Source organism: Anopheles funestus, chromosome X (assembly GCF_943734845.2).
Source record: "Anopheles funestus chromosome X, idAnoFuneDA-416_04, whole genome shotgun sequence".
In the NCBI taxonomy this organism is placed as follows: domain Eukaryota; kingdom Metazoa; phylum Arthropoda; class Insecta; order Diptera; family Culicidae; genus Anopheles; species Anopheles funestus.
In genome coordinates, this window is record NC_064597.1 from 1,429,136 (window position 1) to 1,447,233 (window position 18,098).

The following is an 18,098-nucleotide window of genomic DNA, read 5'->3' on the forward strand; positions in this document are numbered from 1 at the left end:
ACCGTTTAATGCTTGGATCGGTTTTTGTGAGAATTGTTTTTCTTTCTTCTTCTTTTGCTGTAACTCCTTCTCCTCTCATACGATGAACCGGGTAGGTGCCATAGGAACGGCTCACGTTCAATGGCGGTCTGCGCGTTTGGTTGAAGGTGCGACCGAGCTCTGATCATTAGCTCATGATCATGATCATTGCCGTGGTAACCGGACGAGACAGACGGTAATGTATGTGTTATGTTTGTTTAAATGATAATTAGTGTTCGAGCACGTCTAGACACTGGACCGCAATAAACTTCAGACAAGTTCAGGTGCATCGGAAGGTTTCTGGGCCCCCAGAATGAGTGCAGCGAGGGAAGGGCCGGAGGGAACGGTTGTTAGATTATGCGCCATCTGGTTCTTATGTGGGTATGTTTCAAACTCAAGCATGTTGGATGTCACGGTCTGTTTTTATTTTTGTTTGTACACAGTTTGCTGGAGGATAAATTCTACCGGAGATGAATGTACGTAATGGAGTTATTAAGTCGTTCGCGTACAAGGTCTTACGCGAGCAGACATAGTTTTGGCTCTTAATACGTATTATTATGTGGGACAAATGTCGGAATGTTGATCACAGTCGCTCAACCGTTAACTGTGTCCGTTGTATGTGTTTTGGCTGACGAGTCGGTAGCAAATGGAGATACATTTGACATCTCTACCGATTATATTACACCTGTTTTGTTGGAAATTGATATCGTTACCCTATTGCGTCTATGTAAGAGTGTTATTTTTAAAAGAACAAGACTTATTCTAGATGGTTTTGTTAATGACGATAACGAGGCTAATCAAGGTTGCTTATCAGAATTAAAAAATTGATGTTCGTTGTTATCCTGGAGGGTATAAGTATCTTCTCTGCTGCTGTTGTGTGTGATATCATCGCTCTACGTAAACCTAATTTAAGCTTTACAACCAATAACTCACAGTACTTTTAAATCCTTACTTTATATTACACTCGTGTGTATATTTCATCAACTATACCTGATGATCTTTATAAACAGTGAGATGATACTTCGTAAAAAATGTTGGACGGATTCATTTAATACATCTTAGAGGCTTTAGGCTTCGCTGTCTTTGTGGCCGCACAGCTGACAATACTAGTTTCTACCAGAGGCACGATTGTTTGCTTCTATTAAACGTAAAAAAAACTCTTTTTCGTACACATCCTCTAATTGTATGACTGTTTTCATTAGAGACACAAAATGAGTCAAGAAGCGTAAAATTAATGTGGAATGTAGGCGAGAAAGCAAATACTGTAATAAACTTTCTTTTGTAGGTTCATTGCAAATCATTGTGTCACCATGAAAAACACCTCATACAAACTAGTAGGACTTTTTCCTGTCGAAAATTGCTCCTATCGTTAGACGCGCGTATCTCAGCTACTTATAATGCTGCGCAGCAGGACACCAAACACCAGCATTGTGCCGAGCAGTGCTGACAGCGTTACCGTGGGTGCGGCACTCTGAAAATGGAGAACAACAGTAAGTATGATTCAATGTGTACACCCGCGCTCGGTACTGTTCTACTCACGATAACGTAATAATTACACCGATCACCGAGGCAACATGCGGAGCAGGTCCAATCCTCGTACCAGATGTGCGTGCAGTACGGCATGTGTTTGGTGCGGATACGCTGGCAAATCTCTTTCTTGGCGCAACGTTTCGAAACGTAAAATTGCTTTTGGGCACCGAGCGAAAAGTATGGCGTGCTGCCCCATCGGATCTCCGTCAGGCAGGCGTCCTCGCCCTGCTGACAGATCTTGACCGTGTTCAGACACTTTTCCGTGTTGCCGGTTTGATTCGAGCAAACGTAACACTCGTGAGCAGAACCTGTGGAAAAGGATACGGATAGTTGTATTAGCAAAAGATGTTAGAAGGAAGTATACGCGTTCCCTCCGTATCAAGGACAAGCGGGTATAATTACATTCGCCAACAAGCCCGATTAGTAGCAGCACGGCCAACGGGAATAGCTTCGAGTAATCCATCGTGTTTGCGGAGTACAAGGACACTGGGAATGCTTCTATCGGAATGTACGGGCACGTGAAAAACAGGATGAGATTCAAAGGAAAACCTTACGAAAATCAGAAATGGTACAAAAACAACGTAAATACTGTGAGGGAGATTCGTAAACAGCCACTTGTTTGACGTTTCAGTCAGTCACACCCTTTCGAAGAATGCCAAAGCTTGAGGTGTCCATGCAGCAAAAGGGCACTACTGACAGGTCTAGAGTGTGTTTACATAGACTGTTGTTTTGAGTTTGGCGGTTTATCATAAGTTCAACCTATTTTATTACAACGTGAAACAGTTTTGCAGATATCAATAAACGGCAATACTTTAATTTCATATTAAATGCTTTTGCTTAAGCAGCAAGGTATAATGATAACAATTTACTAGCAATATTGATTGTTATTCTTGAACATGTGTAGCTTAAACAATTTCTATGTTTCCAAACTCATATTTACATATTAAATTGTTTCTAATTAAACATTTTAAGCACAATAATAAAGCGTATCAACAGGAAGAATGGGATTAAATAACGCTGTGTCCAAATACATATTGCTTGTAATTATATGTGAACCCAGGATTCCGCCATTTTACATTACATGATATGCTGCGTTGCCAGCAGGAAATTGTCTTCGAGAAAGAGAGCGATGGATAGCATTGTAAAACGTCTGAGCGAGTAGGAATGCTTCAAATCCCTAGCAACAAGCACGCAATCACACGTCCACACTTCTTCTGCTTTGGATGAGGTTACTTGATTGCGCGTGTATTAAAAATTTCTATTCCCTTCAGCCATCGTGACCGCGTAGGGTTTATCCCTTCCCTTTCCTAGCGCCATTGCACAGATACGTCACCAGTTCGAACGGACCGCAATACACATATACAATCCGGAACGCATACACCACCACGTATCTATTTCTATTTCTACGGCGCCCCATCTCTGTCTGACACGTGGAATTAGGTTCGATTCCAAAGCTCGCGTCTTCCCCTTTACGCACATTAATTGCCTGTGGTTGCTGGTTTCAAACGCGATGGATGAAAATGCACGCAATAGTACGAAGCTAGATATCGAAGGCGTTAGGCAGCAATCTGCGAACGAAGCATTGCGTGCTGACAGTGAACGAAAGGAAAGCTACAGGAAACTAGGCGAACCAGACGTTAACAGGAACGGGTTTGACGGTTGGTATTCGGTGTGCATGATGCATGATATTCCTATTAGTTTCTCTAATGTATTACTGATGTAGTTGCTGGGCGGGAACGAGTCCCAATAACGTGGAGACAAATCTTTTATGCAAAATTTCTAACCAAGACATGTCACATGATAACATCTCACAATGATGCTGTGTTGCATCAGTTATTTTGCTCCTGGTCGATATATCTGACCGTGTTTTTCGAGAGCTTTCATTGAAGAATAGTCACAAATTTACATGAAAACACTTACTTGCTGCTTACCGAATAGACCGAATTGCTGTTGTGTATCACCTACGCACATTCCGTACCGTAAGATAAGTGATGGCGTTCGTAATGACGTCAGTGTCGCTCTATCACGGAACGGTCCGGTGCGTGTGCGTAGCTGCACCGTCCGTTCATGTCTAAAGCGGTTATATTTAGCAACTCATCTCAACTGTCTCAAACATTCCGCTAGGTGTGACGACTACCCGTACGGATAACAGCCTTCGGATGCCACGTGAGAACGGAACCGGTGCCAAGGACGGCGAGGAGGAACGTATGCTAAACGGCGGTGGACTCGACCCGACCAACCGCGGTGATGGCGAGCCGACCGAGAAGGACAAACTTGCCCAGAAGGAGGTGGAGGTGAAGTTTATCCCGTCACAGAATGGGGACGCTCGTATTGACATGGAGCTGGAGAGTCAGGTACTAATAATTGGGAGGGAGAAGTGTAAAAGGAATGGTACACAATTAATTAACACCCATTGGGACGGGTGTATACTTGCCGTGAAGAAATATTTTATAAGTATACCTCGCGAGGCAACCTATCTGCTTAGACGAATTGGATGCGTCTTTCTGTAGAAAGGTCTCTTCTTTCTTCACATCTTTTGACCGATTGAGGGTCTATCGATTATCTTCACAGTTGCCCAGAAGAGCCTATGCTACGCAACGCCGAGTAACAGTGTTTTTCATCTCGTTTTACCACAGCAAGCACTCACCGGGATGACCAAGGAGGAGCTGATGAAATACGCGAACGATCCGTTCTGGGTGCGACTGCGCTGGTTGCTGTTCGTACTGTTCTGGGCCCTGTGGGGTGCCATGTTGCTGGGTTCGTTCTACATTATCTATGATGCGCCCAAGTGTGCTGCGCCCGTGCCACTGTCCTGGTGGCAGGAGGGTCCATTGGTAGAACTGGACGGTGAACAGTACGCGGAACAGCTGCCCGAGGTTGAGCGATACGGTGCAAAGGGCGTGATTTATCATCTGCCGGCAGACGAAACGTATCTCATCCATACGGCCGCCGTACAGGGCAAAGTGAAGCAACTGGTCAGCACATTCGGGTAGGTGTTCCTAATCAATATGACCTTGAAGACTACTTCTGAAAGGTGACAAAACATGACTAGTTTAAGCCAATCTGGCAACCATCTTTTGTGTGGCTGCTTTTGAAACACCTAAATAAGAATGAACCGTTTAACTAGAGCATTCTGTACCCTTCTTTCAGCACCAAAAACATTAAGGTTGTTGTGGACATTACACCGAACTTTGTCACGAAGAATGATGCATTGTTCCAGGAGGCTCTGCAGCAGCCGGATAGTGCGGCACATTCGGCATTCGTTTGGCGCGAGGCTGGTCTGAAGCCACCGAACTGGCTGTCCATTGCCGAGGAAGGTAGCGCATGGAAGAATGCGTCCAACAACCAGTACGTGCTGTCGCAGTTCGGTCCGGATCGGTTCGATTTGCAGTTCAGTGAGCCGGCCGCCCGTGACAAGCTGAAGGAAACGCTCCGTGCGCTGCTCGAGCTCGGTGTACGCGGTGTCCGTTTGGCTAACGCGAAACATCTGCTGATCAACCGTGACGGTGGTGAAGAATCCCCCATGAATCTGGAAGAGGCGAATAAATCACTAACCCACACCGATTACGGTTTCTGGGCGCACAAGGAAACGACCTACCGCGAAGGATTGGGCGAGCTGTTCCACGAGCTAACGGAACTCGTGCACAAGCAAACCGGCGGTGAAGGTTTCCTGTCCGTGACGGAGGATATCCTGCGACCGGAAGTGTTTTCCGTGAACGGTACGCTGCCGATCGATGCACCACTCTACGGGAATATTGAGTTCGATATGCGCGAAGGAAGTGGACCGGATGTGGCTAAAAAATTGCGCCACGACATTGAGAACGCTTACCGGACGATCAATGGTTATCGAGCGCTCGGGGAATCGGAAAAGCCGTGGTTACAGCTACGGTACGATCCTGCCTCGCTTCAGCACGTGCCAGCATCCGAGTACACCGTGTTCCACTTCCTGCTGCCCGGTGTACCCGTCTTTCCGCTGGACGTACTAACCAAGGGCAACGTATCCCACGAGAGTGTGGCAACGTTGGAAAAGTTCCGTGCGACACCTTCGTTCCAACACGGTCTGTTCAACGTGTACAACGATGTGAACGCCTCCGCGATTGCATACACACGGTAAGCAACACACACACAGCTCACTGGTAACTTCCAGCACGTATCTAACCATAACATATTTCATCTCTTTGTAAAATGCGTCTGTACGATAATGCTAACACTAAACTAACCCCGCAACAGTTATATGTAAGTGAAAACATTTTTACGCTAATATTAACACCATTGTCATTACTTCTTCCCAGAACGTCCTGATCTATCTGATAATTTGAAATCTGCAACTCCACCCAATTTGCTAATCGAATATTTTCTTCTCCATTACCCTAACTTTAGGCTAAAGTCAGGCAATCCTGGATACTTTGTCGCGCTGAATCTCGTCCAGACCGAACAGAAGACGGTCGATTTCAGCGGTATCGATGGCATCGGTAGCGAGCTGACGGTGGTATTGACCAGTCAGAACTATGCCGTACCGGACGTCGGCGTGAAGTAAGTTAGCGGATCCGGCTTGAACGCTCAATATCGGTCACATCTAAATAAACTGTTTTCTATTTTTCACAGGACTAAGGTACCGGTTGATGCAGTACCATTGTCACCACGATCCGCTCTGATCGCCACCTACGTACCGACGAAGTAGGCACAGTAAAATGAACAAGATGCCGTCTGCCAATCTCGTATGCTCGTGTGAATTCGTAGATGATATTGTACGCTAAAGTTGTGTTTCTCGCATCCTAATCTATCGCTTAATCTATCTGCTCCCGACAATGCCATGATAGGTCTTTTATTCCGTGCTTACCACGCTCAGTGGTAATAGGCAATCGGATGGTTCAGTACGCATGGCATTAAGCAGAAGCTTCAATAAAATATCTACATTTATTGTAAACTGCATAATATACATGTAAATGTTCATAGTTGGGATGAAAACAGATCCGAAACGGTACAGGAGGAAGACGATTTATAACATTGTTTGTAAAGAGACTATCTTTAAGGCTTTTAGGCTTTAAGCTTTACTTGACTGCATCACACAAAACCAGTTCCCTACGAGGAAGGTACCTTGATATAGCACCTTTACGTGAAACTTTTTGTTATGTGTCAATCTTCAAACAAACAGCCGGCGATTCTCCAACTAGATTTGTATTGTGATTGATTTTGTTACAAGTTTGGACAGCTTATGTGTGCGCAGCTTTCTTTCTCTTCCCTCGATATGACTAGAGAATCCAGTTTCCTGGACCTTCCTTGGTTAATCCGCGGGTTTGAACACAACGTGACGTACGCAGCTTTCCTCCTCCTGCTCTTTATCTTCGGAAAACGTTCATCTACCTGTTTATTGAAGCTACTAACCAACAAGTGGAAAATTTCACAACGGCTACGGCATAAGGAACGTCGAATTTATTAACAAAGGTTGACAAAGGTATAATGACAAGGTTGTCACAGTTGTCTCCAGCTTAGCTACCGATGATGATAGTGATGTTCGTCAGATTACACGGCGCAAGCAGCTGTAACCTGTAAAAGTCCTTACATGACTTAAACTGTTCACATGACAACATTTGGTCCACACTTTACCTAGCACATTCGTGTGGCGACCACTAGTGGTCCCGCCGTTAAGCTCCATTGGCTTCGTGGCCTCCGTTGGCCTCGTGGTTTTCGTTGGCCTCGTGGTCTTCGTTGGCATCGTGTCCTTCATTGGCATCGTGGCCTACGTTGGCATTGTTGCCTCCGTGAGCGCCGTTGGCTTCATGTCCTCCGTGGGCTCCATTGGCTTCGTGGCCTCCGTTGGCCTCGTGGTCTTCGTTGGCCTCGTGGTCTTCGTTAGCATCATGGGCTCCATTGGCATCGTGACCTACGTTGGCATCGTGGCCTACGTTGGCATTGTTACCTCCGTGAGCGCCGTTGGCTTCATGTCCCCCGTGGGCTCCATTGGCTCTGATGTACCCGTTGATACCGTTGCGTTGGAGCGCCGCATTTTCCTCGCGCAATGCCATTCCGGTTCGCATTGCAAATATAATATCTACGATATACACCTCAATCTCTCTGACGAGATTTAGCGCATTCTCTATTTGGTCAATGAGTACATTCTGCCCGTCCAACTTTTCCTGCGTTTCTTTATCCATTTTCGTCTAACTATTCCTATTCCCCAAAACGTGTTGCTGCTACAGTTTTCACCGGTTTGCACAAAATGGCAGAGAAATCGAAGCACGCAGCTTCCTGAAGATGCGATTTCACTTTTCGATTAGATCGCAGCATTCGTTGTACTAGAACACACGTTGTACTAACACACGTAACGAAAAACAGCACACCACTTCAAATGCATGTCCCTGAGCTTGTGTGAAGGCTCAGCATAATAGCCTGATGCTATACTATCCGCATTACATCTTGTTCTACTCTCGCTTAAAACGGGATAGATCATTGTTTTACAAACAAGTTTTAGTTTCATTTGTTCGTGAGTTTGAGCTTAAAATATATTATTTTGATCTTCATACAAAAACTACTGTTATAGAATTAACAACCAATACTATTAAAAAAAGCTTTAATCGTACTTTTTTCATCAAGCAACACCATCAAAAAAGGGTTTTAGGGCCCAAATCAGCTTCAAAGCAATTCAGCAGTTCAACCTGCTGCAAAGCACTATATGTCATTTTTTAGCACAACTGCTAAAAGCGTCGTTTCAGTAGGCGGGTCTAGGAACGTTCGCGACCGAGATAGAGAACACGCACCCGGAAGAAAAGAGGTGAAAAAAGGAACAAAATTTGTTTACAAAATTTGAGGGAAACTATGCAAGCAGTTAGTTTGGATTGCCCATAATAGCTCGCGGTTGAAATTGGGCGACGAGTTGCTGCTTCGTAACCTTCGAGAAGGTGAAACATTGAAACCGATTATCCCGGTTGAAATAACATATTGAATACTTGAAGCCCCACCAGGGGAAGTGTTCTGGACAGTCTTCGAAGGACTAAAGGATACAAACATAACATGGAAGGAAAATAATGATACCCATGGATGCAGCAAGTAGTCGGTGCACTTTTCTGTTTGTGATAAAAAAAACCCAATCAGATAAACAACAGATTTTATTGATATATCTTCTATATTTTCGCTTTACTCAATATAATAGTCAACCTAAATCAATCAACAAACGAAAAGTACAGCAAACGATTCGTGAATCAAACCTAGAATGATGGTAGGAATTTTCTGCTACTAAAGGAACTTACGTATCGTATGATAAACTTAACAATCCCAGCCAAGGTTGAAGAAACTTCTAGTGTTACGGTGGTAAACTATCGCGCGACAATTCCCTCGAGCAGCGTGCTAAGTAATGGTTCTGCTCGACTATCCAACAAAGTAATCATTGCTTTGGCGTGCTGAAAGATACGGTGTGGCTCTTCCTTTCCATCCACCGCATCGACGATCGCTATAACGCGGCTTTGATAATCCTTGTGCGATGACGCACCGCATGCAGATTTGAAATGTTCCACCGCCGTGGACACAATTCTTTTCCTGGAGGCACATTTCTCTGGCGCGCTCAGCAGCTTCGAAAGTGTGAACGGTTCGGCGGTTTTGCTACCAGCGTCACTGTAGTCGTCCAGTTCCGGCTCCCGTTTCGGTGTGCGGCGCGCATAAACATGCGCAAGCAGTACGGCAAAGCCGTAACCGATCAGACAGCGTGTGGCACTGATCCGTGCGGTGGGCTGTTTTTCCTTGCCGAGAAATTTCTTCAACATTCCCACCACCCAGAAGGAATTGTTCTCGCTAACCGTACCGAACAGACCGATCGCGGTACGGATAGCAGCATCCGGTTCCGGTTGCACCGTAAACAGACTGTAGATTAAGGTGCACCAAAGCGGATAAAGTTGATATTCGACCGATTCGCTAAACGATACAATTATGGTTTTAATATTTTGTCGTTATTATTCCACACACTTTAGAGCTTTTATTGAGACGTACCTTATTTTTAGCTCCGGCAGTGTTGCCAGCAGTTGCTTCACGAGCCCAAGCTGGGCTACCGGGTCACACCGTGCCTTTGCCCAATGATGCAGGAAGTGCAGTTCCAGGCACAATGGTAAACAGTTTCGTACCAGTTGCTCATGCTCCCACCGACCGATCGCCGTACAGCCGATCGTGTTTAATGCTTGCAGCCATGTTGCGTACGGTTTCACGGCAACTGCGAAGCCTTCGTGCTCCTTCAGCTGCGGGTACAAATAATGACTGACCGCTGTCTCCAGCAAACGAAGCCAAGGTACAGCAGGACTGTCTAACAGGGAAGCTGACTCAAGCACGTATCGTGTCAATAGCTCGGAATTGGCATCATCTTCCAGCATTTTTATAAGCTCATCTATAAACAGACTGAATAAAGAACGAAAAACCTCATAGCATTTGATACAGAATACGGTGGAAATTGAACACAAGCTTTAGGATAGCGAATCGAAACATGTCATACCTTAACGTATTCTCCGTTTGCCACTTTTTGATGTTTGTCAGCAGTTCAACTGTCATGGCGCGTGTCTCGATCGAACGTGGACAGTCGGTAGCAGTGTCACGTGCCAGCGGCACACCTTCCAACACGGCACCAATCGAACGTAGCAATTGCTGTACGGCACCGGCTAGCTGTGGCTTAACGTTTGCCACCTTACCCGTTGCTCTGCCGGCGTTCATCAGCATCCGCACGACGACACTGATGTAAAGCTTACGTTTTAACAGCTGCATACCACCGGGCGCAAGCCGGTTCGCTTCGTTAAAACGCATTGCGGCAACGATCTCAAGGAATCTGTTCAGTAAAAAAAAAGAAAGCGCGTTAGAGTGAATTAAAAACCACAATCTTCCCACAGTTCGCCATGCTTACTCGAACAGTGCGTCATCTAGTTCGCGACACGGTGCTTTCGGTGTGCGCAGCATGCTGTCCGCATCCGCCGTCATGACAAACCAATCGAGTGCGGGTGTTAGTTCGGCCACGTGCAGTGTTTCCCACGTCAGATGGGCGAAATACTGCAACAGCTGTACCATTGCGGTGCGAACTTTTGCTTCGGTGCGTATCACCGGTTCGTAGGTTAAGCGTACGCAGATGGACAGCGTTGAGGCATGGGTTCGCTGCAGCCATGCCGGTACCGGTTGGTCGTTGCTTCTCGTCCAGCTGCACCGTACAAACACGCATGCCAAAAATTCATGACACTCGGGACTGTGGTGTTCCAGCAGGGAGTACATCCGTTCGATCAGCATTTCCGAGGGCTGCAAACGTTCCCAGGGCAGATCTAGTACGAGCGTGTTGAACACGTACAGGGCGGAAATCATTATGCTCGGCTCGACGAACCACTCCAGATACCAGTTAAGGAAGTATAGCAGAATTTGGCTCGAATCGTCCGTATCCGCGTATGCCACAAGCACTTTATCGATCGTGTACTCGATCGTGTGCAGCAGTACGGTAAACATACACTTTGCTTTATCGTTGTTGAAATGTCGCGTTGATTCGTTCGCTGATGCCGTAGCAGATTTGGTGTAGGTCGAGCTCGGTAAGAATCCACCCGGTACGGTAGAAGCACGTGCATCGTACGGTACAATCCATGGTTCGAACATACGGTACACGACTGGCAGTAGATGATCTCGCACTAAAACAACACGTATCGGAACAGTGGGTTTAATTTAGGTGCTTAATGATTGATGAATATGTGAGATCTTTATCACTTGTCTACGAACACTTACCGTGCCGGATCCGGTTGTCACCCATACCGTGCGCTAGAAAGCTGTGCGACAACATACCGAGCAGCATTCCAAACACCTCAACGTACGCACCGTGCCGTCTGTACATGCCATTCCAAGGGTAAGCACTATCACGCTGGCGGGAGAAATGTTCCGTCACTGTTACGATTAGAAATTCCAACACCTGAAAACTTAGCACCGGCTCGGTACAGTTCGTTTCGGCGAACTGGCGATGTGCTTGGCGTAGTGCGCTTTCCTGCATCCCTAGCTGAAGATCGGACAGTTGAGCCCTAGAACGGAGTAGATTCAACAGCTCGAGCAACATGCGGGGTGGAAGGGTAGGCCACTGCGAGTACGCGTTTAGGGTGTGCTGCAACATTTTGCCGTAGTTTTCCGGAAATTTACTACCGGCCAGTATAACCAGATGGGCAATTAGTAGCTGGAATATAGAGGAAGTCAGTAAGACAGTAAGGATGGTGAGTCGGTTTGGCTTACATTTGTGAATTGTATATCCTTCTCGGCTTGCTCTTCGGACCGTACCGGACTGACACTATCTTCCGGGCGTGATTTGTAAAGCCCTATCACTATCAGCTTAGCGAACTGATCCACTTCTTCGGGTGTGACATTATGCTCCTTGAGCCACTGGGATAGATTGAGCTGAAAAAGGCAAATACGGGGGAAAAATCTCAATTAAAAAAAAGGACCAAAAACCAGCACAATATTTCCCACCCATCTTACCTTGTTGCTGAACAGCTCTACAAACAGATTCCTCTCCAGACTGCCATGCTTTTGCTTCACCAGCTGACTGTATACCTGTAGCAATGGTCGGGCCGGTATGCGACTATTTTCCAGCATCGCAACGATCACGTTCGACGGTTTCTGACCATTCTCGAGCGCACCGGCAAACAGTTGACCTACCTCTTCAAGCATCAAATCCGACAGATCGCTTCGGTACGTATCCATACTTAACCGCACCGCAAACGTTAACGGTGGCACAAAGTTTGCATCGGACACTTCGTGAAGCAGCGTGCGCAGCATCGTACGGATCGCTTCATTCAACGTCTGTACCGTCACCTGATCCGTCTCCGTACAGTAGTCCACAAACAGGCTGTTCCACAGCTCACGCAGCATGATGGTGTGCTTCATAATGTACGGTGGCATGTTGATGATCTGCTGCAGAAACAATTGCAACCCGTGCAGCCGAGCGGCGATACGGTCCTGGACGCTCTTGTGTATGACGGCACATTTCGTGTGTACCGTTACCGTAGCGGCACCGCTACAGTACAGTATGCCACATTTCGCCTGCTTTTTGATCGGTTTGTCCTCGTTCACGTACAGCTGCTGGTACAGCACGAACAGCTCGTCTTGCCGCTGGTCCAGTTCGGCTTTCATCGACCAATAGGTTTTGTCAATGTACTGTTTCACGATTCGCAAGCTCTCGGTGATACGTTTCACGCGCACCATCGGTGGTTTCTGTAGTGCATCGATTAGATCCTGCAGCTCCGCACTGTACTCCGTGAGCGGTATGGGTGGTGGGTTTGTGTAGCAATTTTCCAACCGACGCTTAATTGCTTGAACCGGTGAGAGTAATTGTTTGCCAGCGGCTGGTTTGTCAACCGCCGACGAATGGTTCGGGATGACACGGTACAGGTTGTACCAGCGTTCAATCATGATACGGTGGATCGTAACCGTGCGCTGTTTATTGATGCATTCTGGCCAACATTCCTTAGATGGTGAATAGAAAGATTTGTTTAGATTTCTGTAAGCGATTGATCCTCAACCCCATGAACGCCGAAGATTGAAACTTACTTGTGCACCATTAAGAGCCGCTTGTAGGTGATGTACATCGTACTGCACAGGTAGATTGATGGGATCATCCATAGCAAAGCGATTAAGATCTGTGTCAACTAACCATAGTTGAAACGCTTTTACCAGTCTACAAAAGGGAAATAAACGGCGCATTAGTTTAGGTGCCAAGAAATTAAAATAAAAAAGCATTAAAACAACACTTACCGCAACATTGCGTGTGCCTCGTTGTTCGTTTCCTGCATGCAATGGTAATGCAATTCCAGATTGCAAAGCATTTGCTTCATCTTCTCCATCAAACCAGCATCGCAACTGTACAGCCGATCCGTAACGCCGTGCAGCTCATCCCCAACGTCCGTCACGCGCGTCAGGTAGATGGTAAAGAACTGTTGACATACAGCTAGATACAGCGGATGTTCGACGTTGGCACGCACCAAATATCGTGCAAGCTTAAAGAACACCAGCGAATCGACCGAGGGACAGAACTCTTCCTCGCGCAACCGCAACGACGCATTCACCTCCCTGAGTGCCGCATCGAGCTTGATTGTTTTGTTTTTCTTAAGCGTGCGCAACAGCTTCGGCCACAGTTCCGTTTCCAGCTCCAGCTGCTGGTGCTCGATACCGTACACTAGCAGCGCGAGCGCAACACAATCGCTCGGTAACGTGCCGTACAGTAACGGTGGCTCCGTGCCGATAATTTTCGACCACAGCGAATGTATGCCGGGTTGCTTTTGTTTCACCTGTGAGAGTGTCTGTAATGCAAAGAGGGGGCGAAAAACGAGATGAAATGAAACTTTGCCACCAATGCAACGGCATACCCCGGTATCGTTGGTATATTACCTTGAAAAATGGACGCATTTTGTCGCGCAGTGCATTCCAAGCTTCGAGATGGTCGAACGAAATGGAAGCCAGTACGTTCAGCAACCGCAACACCTTGGCACTGTTGGTCCAGTTTGGTATTTGCGTTAGCCAATCACACCACATGCAGATCAGCAATGGTGGTGTTGCGTATCCACAGCGCCAGTATGAGGCCGCTTGCGAAACGAGCATCGCTCCCATTTGGCCTACTTTTGACTGTCCGAGCAGCTTCAACGTGTGCGTTTGTTCTATCTTCTGCTGCTGCTGCTGCTGCTGCTGCTGCTGCTGTTGCTCGTCCGCGGTTTGTCGCGACCAGTCTAGCTCGCCATCATCCTCCACGAGGTGTGTGAGTAGCGCGATAAACCTCTCATTACCGGACAGTGCTTGCGGGCATTCGATAAACAGTAGGCTTATCAGCTCGATACAGCGTACGACAATCGTATCGAGATGGTGCTGCTCCAGCAGTAGCTTCAGGAGGTTCACTCCATCCTGACAGAACACGGGCACCCAGTGACCGGTGGTGGTGGTTAGCAGCGCGGTAAGGCACGCCACCGGACATCCTTCGTCAATAGCCGCCTTTACATCCCGGAGCTGCTCGAGCGTAGGTATGTGCCGTAGGTCGGCAGTGGATGGATCACGCATTAAATGGCACACAACCGGTAGCGGTTGATCGAGCACATGGAGACGCAGCTGCAGCAACACAAACAGACATCGCTCTTGGTAGGACTTGAGCTCGGTTTGTTCCGCACTGTCGGGATCAAATTTTGTTGCGGGTTGATTCTTTCGATATGCTGCAACGATACCGAGCGCAATACGGATTTGAAGTGGCAGTGGCACACACAATCCGCTGAGGATCGAAATGAAATTTGAAAAAAACAAGAATTTGTTACAACAAACAATTTCAGCACAGAATCCGTTTCGAAGTGTACATACCTAATATCACCGTAGTTAATGTACATCAGCAGTCCAAGCGCAAGCTTATGATAAATATGCGTTCGTCCGTAGTTAAGCAACATTTCCAGCATCACATTAATATCCGTTTCGTGCGGTTGCCACCGCATTAGCAACTTCCTTTTGCTGCTAAACACCACCAACAGTGTACTGCCCTTCATTTGCCAAGCGTTAGCAGTGGTTTGCGATTGTTGCGTATCGTTCGTAACAAGTGTTTGCAACAGCGCGGAAAGTACGATTGCGTTTTGCTCCAGAATCATGTGTATCTGCTCCATTATGATCTCGGCACATACCAGCTCATTTGCACTAACTGATGCTAGCAGCTAATTGAGGGGGAAAAACAATAAACACAAATATAGACACAAATGATAATAAGAGTATATATTAATCTACTAACCTCAAACAATGTTTTCGTAATGGTAGAAATAAATTCGTGATCACTGGATGCGTCACGGGCGAGCGCTAGGTCTACAAACGGTTTCAATACATTGTACAGATCGTGTGGCGCTTGGTTGACTAACTCTTTGCCAAACTGTTCCATCGGTGTGCAGTCTGTTAGGTGTGGAGCGTCTTGTTCAAAATCTGGGCTTAGGCTAAAATTTCGATTCAATAAGCAACGAAACACCCACCAGCAAGCGCGTGAACTTAGCAATGCAAACGGCAGTGTCGATAGGTGCCGTGAAAGGGCCACACCACCACCGTAGATGCAACGTGCCGCACCGTACACGAGCGTATCGAAGTGTACCTGTACCAGCTCGACCTCTTCCGATCTTTGTAGGCCGTGCGAGTCACGATAGTAGCGTAGTACGTCACTCACGAACTTTACCGTATCGTTGATAAGCAGTGCCAACCGTTGCACAAAGTGGCTGTATCGTGGAACACTACCGTACGTTGACAATCCTTCGCCAAGTATAGCGATCAGTTTGTTGGCGAACGTGATGAGACCCAGCATCTCCGTCGTGGGTAGCTGCTTTACATCTCCGCTTAAGACACGGTGCATCGCACGGGCTGTAATTGTGTCGTACAACCGCTGGAACGGTATTTGGTCGAGCAATGCCAGCAAATCGCTCTCCTTGATCGGCCGGATCCGTTTGTCCGTGGAGCTATCCTCTCCGTCGCTATCGACCCATTCGAAGGTATCGCCGGCTTTCGCTACCGCCGATCCGATCTCGCTATGTGTTTGCTTCTGTGCCGTCGTGTCTTCGATCGGCGCAAGGAATGTTTGTCGCTCGTGGATCGGTCGCAAAAGGACTTGTATCAGCGTGAGGACAGCCTGCAGTTCGCTATCCTGTAGCGGTTGGTTCGATTTTACAGTCGTGCACGGTAGTGGATGTACCAGCACATGGGCCCAGGTACCGATGCCGTTGGGAAAGCGTAGCAAATGAAACATCAACCAAACGCGATCATCAACGTTACCCGCCCGTAACAGAAGCGTTCCCAGGTGCAGGAACCATTTGCGCAAATCTTGCACATATTCGCACGCTTCACCTTTGTCACAACCGGACTGGTGCATCTCGGTACGCAACGCGTTGCCGACAATGCGCAGCTTGATGCGCCACACAAGCGTGCGGTCTTGTCCCGGTTTCGGTGGATCGTACACATTCTTCTCCACCATTGCGCGACTATGGTGGAGCTGTATCACGGCTTCCTTTTCCTTCGTAACGCATCGCTCTACCATGGTACCCATTGTGCGTCTCGCTTCCTTGCACCGTTCAACGTTCAACGAAGCAACACTTTTGCGTGGAAAAGAAAAGTTTCATCAGTATGGAAAAGGAGTTGAAGGTTTACATATTCGTTTGGTCCACTTACCGACTTTTAAGCGATACATTCACCATTCGCCCATCGTCACAAGTTCCCCACGCGTTAAACTTTACCTGCTGAAAGTTCCAACATCTACTGCGCAGGCTGGAAATTTGCTGATGAACCATCAACTGTTCCTTAGCGATCTCGCAGTAGCTGTGATACGCGCCCCGGTACGCTTGTATGGTCAGATACAGATCGCCATTATAGCCGCCCGGGTCTTTCGCTACGGCGTGTGGATTTTCCGATGCCACGAACTGTTGCTCCAGCGCATTTAGATGCTCCCGGTCGCTTTGAAGGGATGTGTCCTCCATCTGTTGAATACACTGAAGGTACAGTGTGCGAGTACGTGGCATACTAATGCAACTGTGTTTGATCGCGTTTGCGTTGTTTGCTGTGGGAACTATCGTTTGTTCGTTGTTTGTTTGCAGTTTGAGCTGATTCAGATCCGGATACAGCATGGGGGATAGAGTGGCGATAGGAGCAACACAAGGCGGTGCAGTTGGTGTAAAATCGGTGCCCTGTTCTGCATCAGTCTTATCATCCTGTATGAGTGTTGCTCCAACGTCCTTTTGTTCGTCTACATCGTCTGACGGGGGTTCCTCAATACCTTCTGGAACAATCGATTCTTCTGGTTTGTTGCTAAGGGTTTCTACATTTTCTTGCGCCGCTTGATCGTGCTCCGATAACGTTACCGGTGGTACTGTTGTTGGTGATGAAATTGGTACGTTTTCTGCCACTGAAACATCAACAGGTTCCACTTCCTGTGGCAACACCACGGATGTAGATTGGGGTATAGATTTTTTACTGCTTGACTTTTTCTATACGCCATACCGCACATTCCAATTCCAATTGGTCAGCCATTTTAAATTACAATAACATCCAGCGCACAAAGGTCAATTAGTTCAGAACATTGCAAGACTGTGTTTTTTAAGCATACTGAATTCTTACCTTTGCCTTGGGTTTCACTGCTTCCATCTTCGGATATTTTGGAGCTCTTCTTACGAAAATAATGTCAACCCCAGTGCCAAACTAGAAGCGCACTTTCATACTGCTCTGCGATGAGAAACATGGATAAGAAATGGTTAAGCACTACATTAACGCTTTCATTCCGCTGACGATTAAGGTAAAACCAAAGCATACTAATAAAAGACGAAAACTAAAATCACTTACGAAACTACTCCCACTGCGTGATTCAAATAACAATCTATCTAATCAGTTCATTTACACAGAAAATAACTCAATTGCGCGTTCGCCTATTTTGTCCTTCGTCACTGCAAACATAACGAACGATATTCTACGAGACAACAAAACAAAGAAAGGAGAACAATAGATACAGTTTGATATGTTTTGATGCGATTCATTTGACAGTAGCGGTCTGCGGGTTGTCAAAGTAGGCACGGATAAAG

At 46.9% G+C, this 18,098-nt stretch overlaps 4 protein-coding genes across 6 annotated transcripts; 1 reads left to right on the forward strand and 3 right to left on the reverse strand.

Annotated features, from left to right (window-relative positions):
- Positions 1–421: 421 nt before the first annotated feature.
- Positions 422–2,208, reverse strand: LOC125763886 (uncharacterized). The gene is made up of 3 exons (XM_049427547.1): positions 1,951–2,208; positions 1,558–1,856; positions 422–1,489 (listed from the first exon to the last, which is right to left on the reverse strand). The coding sequence occupies exons 1-3, from the start codon at positions 2,009–2,011 to the stop codon at positions 1,403–1,405; spliced, it is 447 nt and encodes a 148-aa protein (XP_049283504.1). The 5' UTR covers positions 2,012–2,208; the 3' UTR covers positions 422–1,402.
- A 604-nt stretch (positions 2,209–2,812) lies between these two features.
- Positions 2,813–6,487, forward strand: LOC125763816 (uncharacterized). The gene is made up of 6 exons (XM_049427360.1): positions 2,813–3,206; positions 3,673–3,902; positions 4,185–4,537; positions 4,699–5,658; positions 5,929–6,081; positions 6,154–6,487. The coding sequence occupies exons 1-6, from the start codon at positions 3,059–3,061 to the stop codon at positions 6,227–6,229; spliced, it is 1,920 nt and encodes a 639-aa protein (XP_049283317.1). The 5' UTR covers positions 2,813–3,058; the 3' UTR covers positions 6,230–6,487.
- Positions 6,488–7,193: 706 nt separating this feature from the next.
- Positions 7,194–7,703, reverse strand: LOC125761053 (N66 matrix protein-like). Its single transcript, XM_049421834.1, has one exon. It carries the CDS (start codon positions 7,701–7,703, stop codon positions 7,194–7,196), a length of 510 nt encoding a protein of 169 aa, XP_049277791.1.
- LOC125763677 (ectopic P granules protein 5 homolog) lies at positions 7,682–18,086 on the reverse strand. Of its 3 annotated transcripts, XR_007418392.1 has the most exons (16): positions 17,863–18,085; positions 17,641–17,745; positions 16,699–17,510; positions 15,287–16,622; positions 14,872–15,212; positions 13,921–14,785; positions 13,288–13,832; positions 13,084–13,210; positions 12,013–12,999; positions 11,770–11,931; positions 11,278–11,713; positions 10,424–11,183; positions 10,022–10,348; positions 9,529–9,927; positions 8,796–9,453; positions 7,682–7,797 (listed from the first exon to the last, which is right to left on the reverse strand). XR_007418392.1 is itself a non-coding variant. In XM_049427053.1 (15 exons), the coding sequence occupies exons 2-15, from the start codon at positions 17,665–17,667 to the stop codon at positions 8,862–8,864; spliced, it is 7,716 nt and encodes a 2,571-aa protein (XP_049283010.1). In that variant the 5' UTR covers positions 17,668–17,740; positions 17,863–18,086; the 3' UTR covers positions 8,153–8,861. The 3 variants fall into 3 exon arrangements, 2 of the variants coding, with proteins under 2 accessions (XP_049283010.1, XP_049282998.1); XM_049427053.1 differs by lacking the exon at positions 7,682–7,797 and having other exon boundaries at positions 8,153–9,453; positions 17,641–17,740; positions 17,863–18,086; XM_049427041.1 differs by lacking the exon at positions 7,682–7,797 and having other exon boundaries at positions 8,153–9,453.
- Positions 18,087–18,098: the final 12 nt, after the last annotated feature.

What these genes read in the sequence shown, in the direction of transcription:
- LOC125763886 (XM_049427547.1), bottom strand. Translation starts at nt 2,011, where the DNA reads ATGGATTACTCGAAGCTATTCCCGTTGGCCGTGCTGCTACTAATCGGG. An exon ending in AATCGGGCTTGTTGGCGAAT is followed by an intron (nt 1,857 to 1,950) that starts GTAATTATACCC and finishes CCTTTTCCACAG; the next exon opens with GTTCTGCTCACGAGTGTTAC. An exon ending in GGTGTAATTATTACGTTATC is followed by an intron (nt 1,490 to 1,557) that starts GTGAGTAGAACA and finishes CTCCATTTTCAG; the next exon opens with AGTGCCGCACCCACGGTAAC.
- LOC125763816 (XM_049427360.1), top strand. Translation starts at nt 3,059, where the DNA reads ATGGATGAAAATGCACGCAATAGTACGAAGCTAGATATCGAAGGCGTT. An exon ending in TAACAGGAACGGGTTTGACG is followed by an intron (nt 3,207 to 3,672) that starts GTTGGTATTCGG and finishes ACATTCCGCTAG; the next exon opens with GTGTGACGACTACCCGTACG. An exon ending in ACATGGAGCTGGAGAGTCAG is followed by an intron (nt 3,903 to 4,184) that starts GTACTAATAATT and finishes GTTTTACCACAG; the next exon opens with CAAGCACTCACCGGGATGAC.
- LOC125761053 (XM_049421834.1), bottom strand. Translation starts at nt 7,703, where the DNA reads ATGGATAAAGAAACGCAGGAAAAGTTGGACGGGCAGAATGTACTCATT.
- LOC125763677 (XM_049427053.1), bottom strand. Translation starts at nt 17,667, where the DNA reads ATGGAAGCAGTGAAACCCAAGGCAAAG. An exon ending in AATGTATCGCTTAAAAGTCG is followed by an intron (nt 16,623 to 16,698) that starts GTAAGTGGACCA and finishes TCCACGCAAAAG; the next exon opens with TGTTGCTTCGTTGAACGTTG. An exon ending in TTACGAAAACATTGTTTGAG is followed by an intron (nt 15,213 to 15,286) that starts GTTAGTAGATTA and finishes CCCCTCAATTAG; the next exon opens with CTGCTAGCATCAGTTAGTGC.